At 58.7% G+C, this 18,451-nt stretch overlaps 2 protein-coding genes across 28 annotated transcripts in view; both read left to right on the top strand.

Annotated features, from left to right (window-relative positions):
• The window catches only part of LOC144367585 (xylosyltransferase 1-like), a 118,155-nt gene extending 109,655 nt beyond the window's left edge, over positions 1-8,500 (top strand). The window contains exon 3 of the mRNA XM_078024578.1: positions 7,757-8,500. Within this exon, the coding sequence (XP_077880704.1) occupies positions 7,757-8,485 (729 nt within the window). The 3' untranslated portion in view covers positions 8,486-8,500. The remainder of the gene's footprint in view (positions 1-7,756) is intronic.
• Rbfox1 (RNA binding fox-1 homolog 1) overlaps positions 1-18,451 on the top strand; it is a 2,023,047-nt gene that overhangs the window by 733,040 nt on the left and 1,271,556 nt on the right. The gene's annotated exons all lie outside the window — the stretch shown is intronic.

Genomic DNA, 18,451 nt, shown 5'->3' on the forward strand with positions numbered 1-18,451 from the left:
GGGGGGGGAGTGTGGCGTGAGGCCCGCCGCGCTGTCCAGAGGGGACGGGCGTTTTAAAGGGAGGTGAGGGAACAGGACGGGAGTCTCAGGGCTCCGCAGAGTTGGGGAGGGGAGAGACCAGTGGGCAGCCAGGTGGGGGTCGGTCCAGGTCAACCCAGATTTGGGGGTTCTGAGCCCCTGCTGAACCCCCATTGCCACTCAGCACAGATCTCTGTGTGTTTGCTGCATGTCAGAAGCAGCCCAAGCCCTGTCACACGGAGACCCACGCCACCAACAGAGTCCTCAGCCCGAGCAGGTATCCCGGAGCCCACGGGTGTACAAATGTCCGTGGCTTTTCCCACGCGGGCTCAGGACCCGCCAAGTGCCCTCCCCTGTTTTTGAGGACCCTCAGAGAGCTTTGTCCAGGAAGATGAGACCTCTCCGTTATTTGCCATTTGTGGACATGGACACCGAGGTCGCCTTCTCCAAATGCTCATTTATTAATCCACTTAAAAATCACGAAGAAAACAATCCATGAGGCGTCCACAGAAGCAAGAATTTTTTTTTTTTTAATGGGAAAATGTATATTTTCCACAACGGCCACAGAAAAGCGTGAGTGAGACGTTCTTGCAAGTCTCGGTGACGTCTGGCTGAACAGAAAGGCACAGCTGCTTCTTTGAGTCTGGGTGCCGTCTCGCACATCACGTCGCCTCTGGAAAATTCCACAGCGCCCCGGCGGGAGAACGCGCAGAAAGGAAATGATGGGGAAAAGAGCGTGTCCCTGCAGATCCTCGGGGAGGGTCTTGGGGGTCCCTCCAGGGTCCCTAGACTATGCTCGGGGAACTGCCACAATAGGTCACTGTTGCAAGCGGCTCATTTTATTTTAATAAATCGTAGCGGACGGGGGTGGCCTTCCGGGCGTTACCCTGGTTCCTTGTGTGGATCAACACTTTCGGTTCTCAGACAGGTTTCTATCCCCATTAAACAGAGAGGGAAATTAAGGTCGGCTGGGTTCATTGTCGTGCCCTGTGTCCCCTGTAAACAAAGTGGCAGGGTCTGGATTTGAACCCCGCCCCCGCCAGCTCAGCAGCTAAAAATAGCATCCTGCAGCGGCTTGGCAGGTGCTAAATATAGATCAGGTGTTCTTCTGACACACAGAAGCCAGTAGCAGCGATCCCTCTCCATTCATCCCTATTTTACCTTTGCAAAGCAGGTATTCTCCTCCCACCCCCCCTTTTTTTTTTGGAGAGGAGAAAATGGAGGGTCCAGTGGGTGAAGCTCTTGCCCCCCACCCCCTGGTGCCTGGCCCTACTAGCCCAGCTCCCTTCCTCCTCACCTGGAGCTCTGCTGTGCATCCCATTATCATGGGGCTGAATTGCAAAGGTCTTATTATTGGGGTTCTAGTAAAGCTGCCCGGGCCTCGCATGGCCCGTGGGTTGCTGAGCGCCGGCCAGGGCAGCAGCCTTTTCACCGGGCAAGGGGCTGCCATGGTCTAAATGCCCCGGCAGCCTCCACCACTGCGCGTCCTCATTGGTCCAGCCTCGCACACTGAGCCTCCACCCTCCGTCCCCCCTGGCACCGAGGTCCTTCTGGAAGCAGGTGCGGGCTGCCCCCCCAGGGTCCCTCCCAACGACTTTGGTGACCTCGGCAATGGGAACGGAGCCCCGGGCACTGAGTTCAACAGCAAATGGCGACCCGTGCACCTGACCTGAGGGCAGCGATCCACTGACCCTGGTGAGCGGGTGGGGCAGGGGCCCTCCCGCCTGGGCAGCACACCTGCTGGGGGGGAAATCAAGGGTGCTCCACCTCCGAGCCACATCCTCAGCCTTTTTCATTTTTTAATTTTGAGACAAAGCCTCGTTGAGTTGCTCAGGCTGGCCTTGATGCAATCCTCCTGCCTCAGCCTCCCATGTCCCTGGGATTAAGAGAGCGCACCCCGGGGCCCATCCTGTCCCTGTTCTTCCTAGCTGCGGAGAGGCGGTGTGACCAGGGCAGCCTGGGTTCAGGTGGCTCCTAGATGTATGTCGCAGAGATGAACTGAGTGAGGAGGTGGGGGGACAGGGCCTGGGACACAGTGAGCCCTGGCTGCACACTTGAGTAAATGCCTGATCCGTTCACCCCGTCCTGAGGGCTGGGTGCCAGAGAGAGACGAAGTGTCCCGTCCTGGTGAAGAGCTGGTGACTGGAGGAGGGAGGATCAACCCGTGTCGGCCTGACTCCCGACCTCTGAATCCGAGATTCAGTGACGGAAGGATGAGGCTGGGATGTCAGGGAACACCATTCAGAGCCTCCCTTCCATCCTCCCTCTCTGGTCTCCTAACGTCCCTCAAATTGGTTTTCTTTTTCCTTTTTCCTTTGTGTGAGTGAGCACAGGCGTGGTACTGCGGGTGGACCCAGGTTTCCCCACCCCAGAGCCACATCCCCAGGCCTTTCGACTTCTTATTTGAGACTCTGCCTCCCCAAGTTGCTGAGGCTGGCCTCGAACTTGTGATCCTCCCGCCTCAGCCTCCGAAACCACTGGGATGATAAGGCATGTGCCACTGTTCCCAGCATCGTCACGTTGTTTTCCCACGAGCTGAAATGGCAGAGTCGTGTGAGTTGATCATATTGATTTACGCCCGACTCAGAGAATGTGAGTAACACTCCCTCAGGGCTCCGTCACCCATCTGTTTATGGATGAGAGAATTAAGTCGTTACTAAAGCAAGGCAAGTGCCCCCGGGCCTCTGCCCTCCCCGCTGGGTGCTCCATCTACACCACAACAGGAGCAAAGGTGCGTCTCTAAGTGTGTAGTTCAAAAAGCACAGCAGCCGCCCCCACCTCTCAGAAACAGGACCCAGGGCCTGGGGTGCAGCCCGCTGAGTGGGAATCCATTCTGAAGCCGGAACCTCCCAGAACCCGGGGAGGACAGAAGCCGACCATATTGTGTTTAGCATATTTCTACCTGATTGAAAGGGGGCTCTGCACATGCCCAAGGTTGAACAGCAACGGAGGACATTATTGCATTTAATTATTCCTCCGGAATAAAAATGGATTCTAGCCGCGGCTCCGAGGCGAGGCAGAGTCATTAGAGCTTGGGAGCTCGCACGCAAACATTCAAATGTGCAATCATTGTAATAAGTGCATTAGAATAAAGCAAGTCAAAGGGTTGCATGTGCATACCTCACCCAAGGTGAGAGAGCGGGATTGGTGGAGGACGGCGACGTGGCCGGCGATGGTGATGGAGGAGTCATGACGGGTCTGCCCTCCGGGTGGAGGAGCCGAGACCCAGCGGGGACTGGTGGGTACCCGCCTGGAGTTTACTGCTCATCCTTCCTCCTGTTGGAGTGACAGGAATGTTCCAGAAGCTTTGCATACATGCAGCCTCACCCAGTGACCTCTGAGGTCAATATTATGACTGGCCCCATGTTCCAGGTGAGAAACGGAGTCGCTTCCCGAGGAGCAGCGGGACCTCGGGTGCTTCACATCTGTGCCTCAGCTCCGTCCTCTTAATCAGGACTGGTACCCGCTGCATCAACCAGTGTCCCAGAGGACCAGCACCCATGCCCTGGGGATCCAGGGCAGGGGGGGCACGTGGACATGATGGCAGTTCTCTCCAGGGGCATCTGCCTGGGACCTTCCAAGGTTTTGCACAGAGAAGGGGACCTGAGCCTGGCTCTGTGGACTTGGGGAACCCAGGGAAAGAAGAGTGAGCCCTGCCGGCCCCTGCGTGATCACAGGAGGAACTGGGGGGATCTCTCAGGCCCCGTGATGGACACTGGATGCAGAAAAGGTGGCGAGGACGTACCGTGGAGCGGTTCTCGCTCACGGAGGAAGGAAGCCTGTAGCGTGCAGCCTCATGGGTGAGCCTGAGGACCTCATGCCACAGGAGAGGGGACAGTGGGGTAACGCGGGCTCCACGACGTGGACTACGTACGCAGCGTGCCGACCACAGAGTCAGAGCGGACAGGCGGGGCCCAGGGCTGGGCGAGGAGTTTGGCAGTTGCTCACCGGGTGGGGGGGGGCCTGAAGTCTCAGTCATGCAAGCTGCCCCCCAGCCTCCTCCCCATGGTCAACGGTTCTGCGTTCTACACTGAAAACGGGGTGGCAGGGCGTCTCGTCAATGCAGCGAACGCCATGGTTTACTAAAATTTTGATCTCACAATAAAGAAAATTCTAGAAAAAGCAGGTAGGGGAAGGTGAGGGAGGACCCTCTGGTCACTATGGAGAACAGCGAGGATCAGGGTGATGGAGACCCACACCTTGGGATCCTGCCCGGCTCTCCCTGACCGTGCCTCTTGTGGACTTTTCTGGAAGAAGCTGATATCTGTGAGCTCTTCATCCCACAGGACAGAGCATCTTCCCTCCCTCTTGCCCATGAGCCTTTGCATTTCCGTGGGCAGCCGAGCAGCGTCGGAGGCAGGCGCAGGCCACAGGGCCAGCCCGAGGCCACCGTCCCCGATGCGGTTGGCTCTCCCGAGTTAGATGGTGAGGTGAATCCGGGGCCATGTCACACTGGGTGGTGGCACCGGTTCCTGGTAGTGCAAATTAGCTGGAGGAATCGGCTTCACAGATTGTCAGATTAGCTTTGTTGGTCTGGGCGGACGGGGAGCAGGGATCATGTCTCCCTGGTCTACTTTTGCTTGTTGAAACTCTGCCAGAAAGTGCACAAAACATGAGCTTTTGAAATAGGCGGTTTATGGAGGTTTATGGGGGTGGTTGTGAGGGTTTATGGGGGTTTGTGGGGATTTTCCACTCGGGGCACCAAACTTGGTGAGCCTCTATTAACAGAAGAGTCCCAGAATAAAACTGTTGCTGTCTATAAGGACTCGGGTTTCTCTGGCTTATTCCCAGCCTTCTTGTGAACTTCCAAAACTGGGCTTTTTAAGACAGAATTAAAATTCATGTTGTTAGGGTTGGACCCATCAAACTAATTTTCTCTCTGTTGGAGTCAAAACAAGAAAGAGAAAATGAAAACAAACTTGGTTCCTGTGTTTGAGAAGAGCTGGGAGGAAGGGTGACCAAGTGGGCTCCTACATTAGTTAGGATGAGCTAGACCATGCTGTAGTAACAGAGATCCCCAAATCTCAGTGACCTTAAGCAGAAGAGGTTCCATCTGCCCACTGGGGGTTGGTAGAATCTGCTCTATGCTGGCCACCCTCAGGGATGCAGGACCTTCACCAGCAGGAATATGGCCAATGTCTTGGTCAGCTTTCATTGCTGTAACAAAATACCTGAGATAAACAGCTTAAAGGAGGAAAGGTTTCCTCTGGCTCACAGTTTCAGAGGTTTCAGTCCGTGGTGGCTTGGCCCATTGCATGTGGCCCTGTGGGGAGACAGTACATCATGGTGGGAGCCTGTGGTGGAAGACACTTGACAATCTCGTGACGGTCAAAAAGTGAGAGAGGAGGGGACTGGTGTCTCATGTCCCTTCGAGGGTACGTGCTCCCAATATCTAACTTCCACTAGGTCCCACATCCTCCTTGTGACCCTGAAAACCTTCTTGGGGCCTTTGGGGGGCATTTAAGATCCTAACCATGAGAGCTGGTGGCAATGCTGTGGGGTGGAGCTGGCCCCCAGCCCCGGCCACTTGTCTTGGCAGTGTCCAGCTGTGAGTCACCTACCGTGGTGCCTGGGTCGCACTGTGCTCAGAAAACGCGTCTGAGGGGCTCTGGACAGAGAAGAGCCATCAGTACAGCCCGTGCGTTTAGGGACCAGGAACCCAGAGCTCTGGGAGCACCTGCCGGAGGCCTGGCAAGTCCCTGTGGGACGGAAAGAGAGGCCACCACCACAAGGTCCTGAGCCACAGGTCCCCGTGTGCCGCAGCCCTCAGCCTCCGTCCTTCCGCCTCCGCCGCTGTGGGTTCAGCCGACGGCAGAGTGAAAAGATTCAGGGGGAAAAGAAAGTGCATCTGTACTGAGCACGGCTCCTGTGTCACGGTTCCCTCAACGACTCTTCCCATTTTCCAAATTACTGTATCGGGTGATTGAAGTCATCGAGAGACGATGGGAAGAACACGGGATGGGAGGACGCAGGTAGGGTGTTTGCAAATATGATGCCATCGTATGCAAGGGACCTGGGCACCTCTGCGTCTGGCGTCTCAGGGGGTCCTGGGTGACCAGCCGGTCTCCTTCCTTCTTCCTGCCCCGGACCCCAGCTCCTGCTGCCTCTGACTCTGGCACTCGGTGTCCCCAGCTTCTGGGCTCTGTCCCTCATGAACACAGCACAGCAGGTCGCTGGCCGGCCTCCGGATGGCTGTCCGAGGGTCTCGTGTCCACAGCAGACTGACAGCAGGGTCAGGCTGCGGTGCCGAGGGGAGGGGACCACGGCATCGGTCTCCTTGGCCGGCGGGAGCTGGGGGTCTGGGTCTGTCCTGCGGGGACCCAGCGTCACCACCCGATGTGCGCCGTGGCCATCTTGGGGTGGGCTGTCCTCCTTCCACCTCCCCTGAGTGGACAGGGGCTCCATGCCAAGGAGGGGGCAGAGCTGGAGGGGGCAGCCCCATGCATGGCTATTTCTCCAGGCCACAGCTGAGCCAACAAGGACAAGGAGGACAGGGCATCTACCCCCCTGCAGAGGACAGGAGGCCTTCACACTCGGCTCCTGCAGAGCGAGGACCACAGACTCTTCCTTAGAGGGCCCCAGGGAAGGGTTCACGGTTTCCATGGCAACCGCCTAGTCTGTAGGGTACCGTGAAGGCGGCCCCGGGCAGTGCTCAGATGAACAGGTGTCGCTGCTGCGTTTCAATAAAACTTTATTTACAAAAACAGGTGGCGGGCCAGATTTGGGCCACGGGGTGCAGGGTGCTGACCTGCTGGAGGGAGAGCCGAGCGGAGCATGGGCTGCCCTGTCCACCACTCGGGAAATGGCCACTGCCCTTCCCTCGCCTGCCACTCTTCCTAGGGAACTAGAATTTTAGGACATTTTTACTCTCCCTAAAAAAAAAAAAAAAAAAAAAAGAATAAAGCACACACAAAACAAAACAAAAGAATATGGGTGCTACTTATCACCAGTGCGCCTCTGTAGCAACAGGACAGGCCGAGGGAGCCCGCGAGTGCTCTGGGTGCCTTTGGAGGTGCCCCTAGGGGTGGGCTTTGGGACCGTGAATGCTTTTGGGGTTAGCCTCTGGGAATGGCCTCTACCCAGAAGCACCGTGTTTCAAGAAGGATTCTTACCATTTGATCTAAACTCAGAATCACTAGGACCCACGTACCTACCCACAGAGGAGCAGGGACTCTAGCACCACCTTTCTGGAAAGATCCAAGGCACCCGTGGTCTCCACTGATTTCTGGCCTTTCTCTCGACCCCCCGGTGGCTCCATTCGCCCTGTTCCACTTGCCAGCATCGAGAGCTAAAGGTCTCTCCTACAGAATTCACAGGGGCTCAGGTCTCGACCTCTCTGAAGGGCACAGGTACAGGCGTCCAAGATCCTGCCGATATTTTCTCCTTTTACAACATCATTATGTTATAAACATAATATATCATGTTTATATAATATATAAACAGGATTCTATGTTCTAGAATTATAACATATGATAACCTTCCCAGAAACCATCATAGCACTTTCTGGAGTCTCAACAGGAAGGTGCAGTCAAATATCTGTTACCCAGTGACAGACACGGTACAAAGAAAGGGAGAAACCGACTTGAGGCCTTGAGAATCACAGTCAGAGCAGAGGTGGGACCGGACGCTCCGGCTCAGACTTCCGCAGCTGCACGCCCCGGGGTGGTGGTGGAGGGGGGGTTCCACGGAGACCAGCCCCCTGAGCACAGATAAAGTCTCTCTTCTCTGTCTCCTGCAGGATGGTTACTTCTCTCACCGGCCCAAAGAGAAAGTGCGGACCGATAGCAACAACGAGAACTCGGTGCCCAAGGACTTTGAGAACGTGGACAACAGCAACTTCGCGCCCAGGACCCAGCAGCGGAAGCACCAGCCCGAGTCGGCCAAGAAGCCCCCGGGTCGGCAGAAGGAGCGTTTGCAGAGGAAGCTGGAGCCCCAGGAGAAGGGACAGGGGCAGGGACGTCCCTTCCTGGGGAAAGGCCCCAAGGAGGCCCTGCCTCCCCAGGAGAGCGCTGTGGCCAACAGCAGCCGAGGGAAGGACCCCCCCAGGCCCCCCCACGCCAGGAGGGGCGGAGGCAGCTCCCGGGAGACCAAGGACGACCGGCCCCCCAGGTGCGACATCTCGGGCAAGGAGGCCATCTCGGCCCTGTCCCGCTCCAAGTCCAGGCACTGCCGCCAGGAGATCGGGGAGACCTACTGCCAGCACAAGCTGGGGCTGCTGATGCCCGAGAGGGTGACGCGGCTCTGCCCCCTGGAGGGTAAGTCCCGCTGGGCTCTGCTCACACCCCACGGGTGGGAACGCAGGGACTTTGGGGATGCTGAAGTCCCTTGTAAGAGTCCATCGCCTGTTGCTGGTGCTCTACCCCAGTACCTAGGTGACAAAGGGCCGAATCACAGTGACACTGGGGCCCAGGGGAGCAGCAGGGGGCTGCGTGCAGAGGACTGGGATGGGGGGTTGGCCTGGACTTGAGGGTCACTGAGCGTGATCTGGAAGATTTCTGGTTGGTGGCGTCGACCCCGGGAACTCTGTGGGGACAGCCTTCCCGTCCCCCTGGCCCCACAGCCCCTTCCTTCCTTGCTTCCTGTTTCCTCTTCTCTCTCTCTTCGCTTTCTTTCCTCCCTCCCTCCTCCCCGGTGCGGGACGCTCTTCCAGGTGCCCGTGACCCAGGGATAAGTCAGGTCTCCTGCCAAGACGCAGGGCCGGCTCAGAGGCCAATAGAGGAGTCACGGGCAGAGAGTGGAGGGGCCCTGGGTATGGGGAGCATCTCGCACAGGTGAGACCGCACCTGCTTCTCTGCAGCTAGAACCATGGCTGGGATGTGGGCGTCTTGGACGTGGGCATCTTGGCCATGACCGGTGCCTTCCCCGGGGCCCACGGGTGGGCGCAGCCTCTGCAGCTGCAGGCACTGGCTGAGCCTCATCCCATGGGCCACTGAGTCCCACCCCCCCCCCCCGTGGGGTCAGCTCTGAGGCCGGGAGCCTAATTTTTTTTCCCAGACAAGAGACGTAAAATCTTAGAAGGCCCCACAACTTGTCAGCGGCCTTCTGAGAGGTCACACGGAGTCACCCGAGGCCCAGGTGAGCTGGACTGGATGAAGCGTCACTTTCTGAGGTCCCCTCCTTCCTTCCTTTCTCTCTCTATGAGCAGAAAAGTCCTAACTGGCCCCAGAGCGGGGAGGACCTCACGCCCCTCCACCTGGCTGAGGGGTAGGACTGTGGTCACTGCCGTCCCCGCATGCCCAGGCTGCCGTCCCCTTCACCGGTGCACTGTGAGGTGGCCCCTGGGAACCTGCTTACATTTTATTGTCCCTTGGGCCACTTTGTAACTATTTTCCTGGTGGTTTTGTCCCTGGGGAGGACAGACGGCATCCAAAAGGAATTTTTGTACAGAGAGTCGGCGCCATTGAGAGCCGAGGAGGCCGCGTTTGAGGTGAAGGGCGTGGATTCAGGCCAAGCTCGGCCGCCGGCCAACGCGCGGGGCCTCGCTCCTCTCTGGTCAGGGCCTCCACAGGGGAAGAGACGTATCCAAGGTCACCCCGTGGGTAGGAGCGCGCTCATGTCAAGTGCAGCTGACCCTTAGTCCCCACAGGCTCTGCACAGCTGGAGCCAACTCACTGCAGATGGAAACTATTCCAAAAAGTCCACCCGCACTCAGCACGGCCTTCCCCCCTTGCGACGGCTCCCAGGTCCACCTGGACAGCAGCTGTTTCGCTAGCATTCACCTCCTATCAGCTCCTCCAAGTGATCCGGAGTTGGCCTGACGGGCAGAGGTTATGGAGACCACGGCATTGTATTTTATTTTAGATGTTGATGGACCTTTAGTTTGTTCATTTATTTGTATGTGGTGCTGAGGACGGAACCCAGGGCCTCACACGTGCTAGGCAAGCGCTCTGCCCCCGAGCCACAGCCCCAGCCCCGACCACAGCATTTTATACCAGGGACATGAGCATCTGGAAGCCTGGCTGGCAGTGCCCAGAACCAACCCCACAAGTCCCCAGGGACAAGGGGACGGGCCTCTGTATTCACTAGTCACAATGTGGGAGTTGGATCTGACAGGCGGCGGCCACGCGAGCTCCGGGCGTAGACCGAGGGCTGGGGGGACAGGACCCTTCACGCGGCCTCTGTGAGACGCTGCGGCCGGCAGTCGGGCCGCCTGAACGTTGCAACCGAGCTCATCTCTGCTCTTGAGCTTTTTGCAGGGAAAGTGTAGCTCTGCGGAAATTTCTTTTCAAAAGAGAGATTTAAAGGGAGAGTCTTCCTTTGTCCCTCACAGCCTCCCCCCGGGCTGTGTCTCCAGGTGGCTCCGTCTGTACTCCCGACTGCACTTGGCACTGGGATATAGGAATCACTGGGCGGAGGCTGACGTTTCCAGAATCTTTTGTTAACCTGTCGCCTGGCAGAGAAAGCCTGGGTTGAAGGCCCACCCAGGAGACTAATGCAGGGCTCCTACTGTATACCAGGCGTGCTTGTTCTGCACATGGCCAGATCGTAGGGATTCGGAGGGTCCTACAGTCTCTGTCACAAATACTGAACTTGCTGCAGTCGCAAAAATACAAACACAAACGCACCGGGTTACGTTCTGACGAAACTGAACTTGCAAACGTAGGCGAGGGCCAGGTGGGCCGGCGGGCCCCGGTTGGCTCACTCCTGTGTCGGTTTCCAGTTCTGTAAATGCTCCTCCGTTTACGATGGGGTCACACCACCGTGGATCCGTCGCGAGTTGGAAATGCATTTAAGGCGCTCGCCTGCCAGACACCATGGCTTAGCGCAGCCAGCCTGCAGTGTGCAGAAGACTCGGGTCAGCTGCCGCCGGGCAGAGCCATCTAACAGGAAGCCCGCTCGGTGATAAAGTGTTGACGCTCTCGTGTGATTTATTGAATAAGCTCTGAAGCTGCAAAACCGCGTGGCTGTACGGTCGGCTTTTGCTCCCGTGTTGAGTTGAAAAATCGTTCATGGCAGCCTCCTGAGCTAGGAAGCGTTTGTGCTGGCCTCTCCCAGCACCCGCGCTCTAGCCCCACAAGGTAAGTCTATGGCGAACCCATTTTGCCAGTGAGGAAATGGAGACTCCAAGGGGTTTGGGACTTGGCCAGAGGCACGTGGCTGGTAGGTGGCAGAGCAGGTGTTGGAACTCAGGTGACGGAGCCGGCATCCCATAAACCTGGCCCTGTGCCCTTCTGTCCTCGGTATATTCACAAAGGAGATGGGAGGGCACTGCTGGGGGGTATGGGGCGGGGGAGGGATGTTGCCAGTGGTTACGAGCCTGGCTGTGAAGCTGGACTTCCTGGATTCAAACTCCAGATCGCCCCTTCACAAGCTGTGGGACCTTGGGCAACCCGCTGGACCTCTCTGTGCCTTGTGGCCTCCATCTGTTAAGTGGAGGGGAACGTGAGCACGCCTATCTCAGAGGGTCTGTGAGGGCTGAACACACAGTTAAGAGCTTTGCCGGGTCAGCCAGGACTGGGCGTCGCACACACATCTGCCGTAAGACCTGCTCCGCAACTGTCCCTAAATAAATAAATACGGCGTCACCGTGAGCTAGGGGTTCCTACGGTTCTCCTGGTCATGCTGGGACACCTCTGGTGCGGCTCTGCAGGGTGGATTTGCCTGGGTCTTGTCCTAAGGCCTGTACCGCCTGGGCCAAGGTGGCCTGCCCTCCTGGGGCGGCTGAGCTGGTTACGAAGATGGGCGTCGAAGCACCGTCTCCCACCCAGCCCCGGCCACACTTCAGCCTGCTCCACGGAGGCCTCCGCCTCTTGCAATAAATTCACTGTGAATAGACTAATTGCAAAATAACCCTAATTGGGTAGTTATCAATGAACAACTTCCCGCGGAACAAAACGGCTTACAATTAATAGCGTTTAAGCCATAAACCATTCTTCTGCAGAAAGCGAAGATGTAATTACACCCCACAGAGGGATATGGCGTTCCCTTCCTGGAAACCGGGACGCCCGGAATCCCCTCTGCTCAGGGGGGATTGGGCTCCAGCCCCGTGGTCCTCCCGTTTCCCGTCAGTGAGGAAATGCAGACGGAGCGGCGGGAAGTGGAGTCTCTGAGGCGGTGTCCAGCACCGATGCGCCCCACGCAGGGGGACGCGCTGTCCTGTCACTTCACTTGACAACCTCCAGATCCGGCCCGCGGAGGAGGCGACCCATCGGGACGGGAAATGGGTTCTCTCCGTGTTGACTGTTGCAAAGGGCTCCTGCCACCCGCCGTCGGTCCCCACGCCTTTTGCCGAGGCCCAGGGTGGCGTCCAGGAGCCCGGGGGTCCTTCCTCTGTGCTGGGACCTGGCCTCCCTCACTCTGCCTCCTGGAGAAGGCAATTGGAAGGAGGGGAAAGGAAGCCACAGTGTCGTTCCATTAGGTTAGGGGGTCCCCAGGCCGCCCGCCAGCGACCGCGCAGGGGGGCTCTGTCCTGTCAGCACGGGGGTGGCCTCACAGAATCTCTCAGGAGCCACCTAGTCACCCCAGGGACCCTGAGCTCACTGCAGGCCCACTGTGCGCGCTCACACACGATCCCCTGGACCGCCTGTCCCTTCTCCATGTCCAGAACGACCCTGTGGCCTCCGGTCACTCTGCCTGGGCCTCCCTGTGTTTTTTTTGGAAACGTCACCATGTTAGATTGAAGCCAACGACAGCGTGAACTGGGGAAAGGCCTTTCCACCCAAAGAGTGGAAATGACCACTCGGGTGGGGATCCTGGTTCTGCCTGATGCCAGCTTCTCGCGTTGCAGCCCCGACCTCCCGGTGCCCCGTCTCCTCCCCTGTGGGCACAGATCGGCTGCCCTCTCTTCTCAGGGCGCTGGCGGGAATGGCAGAGGGCATCTGCTTTAGTCCACTGTGAACAATGACCTGGCAGGAACGATTTGAGAGGAGGAGAACTCCATTTGGGGCTCGGGGTTTCGGGGGTCTCCGTGCCTAGATGGCCGGCTCCATGCCCTGAGCCCGAGGTGAGGCCCGACATCGTGGCGGAGGAAAGCAGCTCAGGACCCGGCCACCGGGCAGCAGAGAGAGAGCCCCCCTCACCAGGGACAGAATATGACCCGAAGATCATGCCCCCAGGGACCCGCTCCTCTGGCCACACCTCCCTGCCTCAGTCACCGCCCGTTTCCCTGGAAGGGGACATCACACAGATGCGGCCACAGGTCTCCTAGCCCAATCATGGCCCCTCTCGACGTCCCCATGTTGTCACACACATTTTGGGGGCACCCCGTACCTAAACCGTAAGAGCACATAGGCACACCGTGAGCGCGGAGCTGGAGAGCCCCGGTGGGCGCGTAGGAGCGACAGAGTCCGCGTGGTCATGGAGGGAAGGCACCCGGGCAAGGCGGGTGCTAGAAGGGCTGCGGATGGTGCCCCCCGATTCCCAGCCCCGTCTCGCTGGCTCTGCTCTTCGGCTGGGCCCCGCACATCACCCTGCGTCCCTCTCCACCTACCTTGGTGGCTGCTCGGGCTCAGCCTAAGTGCTGCTTCCTCAGGGCCTTCCCCAGAGGCCGTGGCCACAGGGGACACAGTGGCCCTGGGTGAGGGATGTGCCCCGATTTCCCAGTGAAGACCACAAGAAGCGCCTGGGACCATCGGCCGCGTAGGGAGACTGCTCCCGCCTCGTGATATTGGAACCACTAAAGGTGGGGTCGTCCCTGCGGTGGCCCCCTGGCTCCCCGGGTCCCCCCTGCACCTCCTCGCCCTCTGGTGGGCTGGTGAAGGCCACCAGGGGTGCTTCGGTCCCGTGGTTCAGCAGCCTGGACCTCGGGAGCTCAGAGTGACGTGGCCGGCACAGGGACTGGCAGGGAGGGTGGGGGGCTGCTGCTTGGGAGCAAGTGGTGACAGTGAGCGATGGCGAAGGACCGCTGCCCGCCAGTCAGCTGAGCGTTTTCCAGGCCGCGGGTGTGACCGGGGAACCCAGGACGGGGATGTGGCTCGACAGACGGAAGGGGCTTCGGATGCAGGAACAGCACAGCCCCCTCCCCCGCCCCCGCCCCGTCAGCCTTTGCCCAAGGCCCGAGGCTCTGATAAATGGGTTTGGGATGGGGATGGTTGGAGGCCGCCTGGCAGATGGCACCGCCAGATGACGAAGCCCGTGCCCCAGGGCAGGGAAGTAACCACACGGCGCGAGTAGCGGCTTGTCGGCAGCGTGGCTGGGAGGCTGGCGTGGAGGGAAAGCGGGGACCAGGGTTGGAGTGGCCACACAGAGTGCCCTGGGGCGGGCACTTCGGTCTCCCACCTGTCATTTGGGGACCCTGCTGTCTCCCAGGTCTCCCAGAATCCTTCAGTGTTGCCCTTGAAGGGGGGAGGGGCTGATTGCATTGAATCCAGAAAAAAAAAAAATCAGACCTCTCATGGGTCACCAGCTGCCGGCCCGGAAGGGCTCAAGGCCACGGCCAGTCGGGAGCCCGTGGTCTCTGTCCCAACTCTTCACCTCTCCGCCCCAGCGTAAGCAGCCACCAACCACCTGCAGCCCAAGGACCCATGGTCTCCTGCTTTGGTGGGTCCTTCCTCCCGGCCACCGGAACGTGCTGTCACGTCATTTCCACTGGCTGTGAGAGGCGACTGGACTTCGGATCCTTTTCCTTTAGAAATGCAAACTCCAGCCTTCGAGCAAGACAGGCAGCTGCAGGCCGTGGTTTGCCGGCCGCCGTGGTCCAGGTCCTGAGACGCAGCCACGGGCGAGAGCCGAGGGCGTCCCGTCGGGATGGCTGATATTAAAATAATAATAATAATAATAAGCCAGGTGTGAGCGAGGGTGGGCGTGGCGGGTCGATGGGGACTTGGGCCTGCGCACTCCTGGTGGGAAGAGCCGTCGGGGGAACAGTCTGGAGGTGACTCGGAGAGCAAGACGGACCTGCCTCATGACCCAGCCGCCCGCCTCTGACCTCACTGGGCTTTAAGGCAGTTCTAGGGACGGGGACATCCCGGGGAGTTTCTCCCCAGGGCCCCAGGGAAGTGAGAGGGAGTGGAGGGCATCAGGTGGGGTGACGGTCACTTGGTCATCGGGGCTTGTCGGTTTCCTTTGGACACAGAGGCCACGCGGGGCTGCCCTCTCGGCAGACGGCATTGAACCCCTACCCTGCCCCGGGCAGCGGTGGCCCACCCAGGTCCGAGGCGCCCAACAGGCCAGGTCCGAGGCGCCTTTTCCTTCCAAGACACCGGGGCCTGTCCCCTCCCCCAGTCTTGGGGTCATAAAGGAAGCCAGCTGCCACCTCGAGGTTTGAGAAAGCTCGTTGGCACGAGGGTCGGGGGGTGTTCCCGAGGGTCCTGGGCCTCCTCCTCCGCCCCCGCCTCCCCCCGGGATGTCCCACCAGCTGCGTGACCACTGGCATTCTGCTGCAGAGCTGTCGTTGGGGTGTGTGTCCCCCGACCTGCCAGAGCCGGGCTGAAAGGTGCAGAGAGGAGGAGAACCCCGGCCCCGGGGAAGAGAGCAAGGGCACTTCCTGCTGGGCCTGGGCGCAGTTCCAGAAGCTGCCCTGTGAGAAGCACTTCCTGAGCAGGCGCAGCTGCAGCCGGAGGGTGGGGGTCCGCCATTCCCTCCTGGGCAGGTGCCCGCGGTGGCATCTGGGGAGCCGCCATCCGGAGCGCGTTTCCAGCTCCACGCCGGTGGACCGCGGCTCAGGGCATGGTCTGCAGCAGGGGCCCGGGGCCTCGGCTTCCCTGTCCCTGAGGACGGAGGGGCTGTTGGACAGCAGGACTGGCATCTCCGGGCCGCAGCGGGTGGCCCTGGGTGTCTGCCCACCATGCCTGCCACCTCCCCTCCCCCTGGCCAGGGTTCACCCAAGCACAGCACCCTTGCCTGAGTGGCACATGGAGACACGGGCAGGCTGGGCTCTGTCACCAGGGACGTCACAGGCGATTTGAGATGACATGTGCTCCAGGGTCCACGGTTGGCAAGCTCTTGGGTCATCCACGGGAGCAGAACCAGAGATTTTTCTATGTAACCACCGAGTGAACATAAAATTGCAACCACGTCTCTGTGCGCCTTCTGCAGAGCCGTGTAGCCATGGTTTACAGTTGAGCCAAGAGATGAAGCGTGAACTCAAGGCATGTACTCAAGGAAGATGCATGAAGAGGCCACAAGAGCATCGAGTGCCAAGGCCCTGTGGTAGGAAGAGGGGGGACATTTGAGGAACTAGGGAGACCACCAGAGGAGCCATGAGCGTGAGCAGGAGGGTCTGACTCCCTTTCCAGCCAAGGTTCTGGTGATCACCATCTTCACTTTGAGCATGGAGAGGGGCTGAGGCATCTCATGGGAGCAAACTGAGGTTGCTGGAGACAGAACAAGAATCAGCCCCAAAGACAGGCATGGCCGTGGCAGACTGGGACTGGGGACAGGTGCCCTGTCCTCTTTCCTGTGCTCCTTCCACCTTAGGCCCTGACCACGGGTCATGTGGAGTCAGGCACAGCCCTGCCCTGCCCACTTCTTAGCCCTGGACTAGACACAGAGGTTGGCGACTCTGAGACAGCATCTTCAGTTCTCGCTTCCTGGGCCGGGGCTGGGGCGCGGAGCGTTTGCTCAGCGTGTGCGAGGCACTGGGATTCTGCAGAGAGAGGAAGAAAGAGACCTGTTCCCGGTGCAGGACAGGGTGCAGAGGCCTGGGGACCAAGGTGGCATCCAGCGCCCCAACCCAAAGACCAGCGGGCTCTTCCTCCTAGCCCAGACCTGCGAACCGGCGTGCTCGCTCCTCTTTCCGAAATCACGTGGCAGCAGGCCTAGGCGTCCACGGGGACGCCACTTCCTCCCGGTTCTCAGAAGAGGCACACCCTGCCCAGGAGCTCCCCCACCTCATCCCCACTCTCCTTCCCCAAAGCCAGAGGAGCCGGGGGGCGGAGGTCTCTGGACAAGCACCCGTTCTCATGCACAGGTGGAGCATGCGCCCCGCACTTTGAAAACTCTTGGTCACCTGCAGAAGCCGCTGCCAGGTGCAGCCAGGAAACTCACCCGGCGTTGGAAGGGGCTGGCCACACCCCCCAGGACTGGCCTTCCAGGTGGGTCCCTTGGCTGGGGCGAAAAGCCGCCAGCCAGCTGTCTTGTCTCTGCCGGTTCCCGGTGGCCGTGGTATATTTGTGTTAGTGTAAAAATGACAAAGCAATAATTTCTCATTGTATCCTTCAGTCACCCATGAGAGATTGGATTTAGGTCACAATTTATTACCCTGTGGAATTGAATCCAATTTTTAACACCATGTCAGCCCATTCTGGTATTAGAGCCTTTTAATGGCTGTGAAATTTATACAATGATAAAGTAATTTAAAACATATGTAGGAAGAACATCAGGCAAATTGATGTGTGGAGAACCCCGTGGTAAAAATCGGATAGGAGATAAACACGGGAAATGGTGATTGATTAGGGCGCGTTGGGAAGAGCGCCCGCGTTGATAAACTCTTAATGGCGAAATTAGTAAACTAATTTATTCTTCACGATTTGGAGGAGGGTTTATGTTGCCCTAAATCAGGATCCAGGCTGAGCCACAGCGTGCAGATGAACAGCTCACCTCTGCGGGCGGCGGAGAAGCCCGTCTGCGGAACTGGGAGCCGGCCAAGGTCCCCCAGGATGTTTCCGGCCACGAGAGAGAGAGGAGGGTGCGGAGGCAGGGGAGGGAACCGATGGCAGAATCACGTCCTTTAAAAAAGTGTAAAGCGCGCTCCACCTTGCAAAATGCAGGCTTGCTATCATCCCTTTCATTGCACACACATATCGGAACCTCACCTCGTACCCCATCGGGGTGGACGATCTGCCAGTAAAAAGCCAAAGACCACCCGATTGAAAATGAAGTGAAAATCAGAAACGACTGAAGACCGAGGGAAAGTCCGACTCCACGCGTTCCCTCTGCACAATCACGACTTCAGGCACGTTTTATTTATTTATTTATTTTTCCTTTAGATACCTAAATCCAAAGCAGAGCTTGGCTTTGGGTTGAGGGACTCATCTAGGACGTGCCATTGATGTGGAATTTTGCAGGAAAGTGTCGAATCTGGCTGTGTAATGAGACTTCAAAGGTCACGTGGAACTTTTTAAAAATGGTCAAGGGCAGAGGCCTGTGCCGTTCTTTGTCGTGACTGTCAATCTGTGGTGTGGGTGCACCAGGCATCACTGGCCGCTCCCCTGTGGCTGGACACCTCGGTTGCTGCCAGGCGTTTGCCATATTGAACCAGTGTCCCCTCCATTCTCCCAAAGGTGTAGGTACCTGGTGGGTGTAGGCTCCTTAGTACAGATTCCCAGCCGCGGCCTGGAAGCTGGGGTGGGCCTGGCCCCCCATGCCGCTCCCGCAGCGGCTCCCACCTGGGGGGGCGCCCCGTCTCCACGCTCTGCCCGTCCTCAGGCCGTGCTTCTCAGCCAAGGCCATGCTGCATCCCACGGGCACCTGGCTGCATCTGGAGTCTCCGATCATCACACCCGGCCTCTCGTGGGCGGAGGCCAGGCTAAACCTCGACCCTGAGCCGGCAGGC

This window comes from Ictidomys tridecemlineatus, chromosome 10 (assembly GCF_052094955.1).
Source record: "Ictidomys tridecemlineatus isolate mIctTri1 chromosome 10, mIctTri1.hap1, whole genome shotgun sequence".
NCBI classification, from domain to species: domain Eukaryota; kingdom Metazoa; phylum Chordata; class Mammalia; order Rodentia; family Sciuridae; genus Ictidomys; species Ictidomys tridecemlineatus.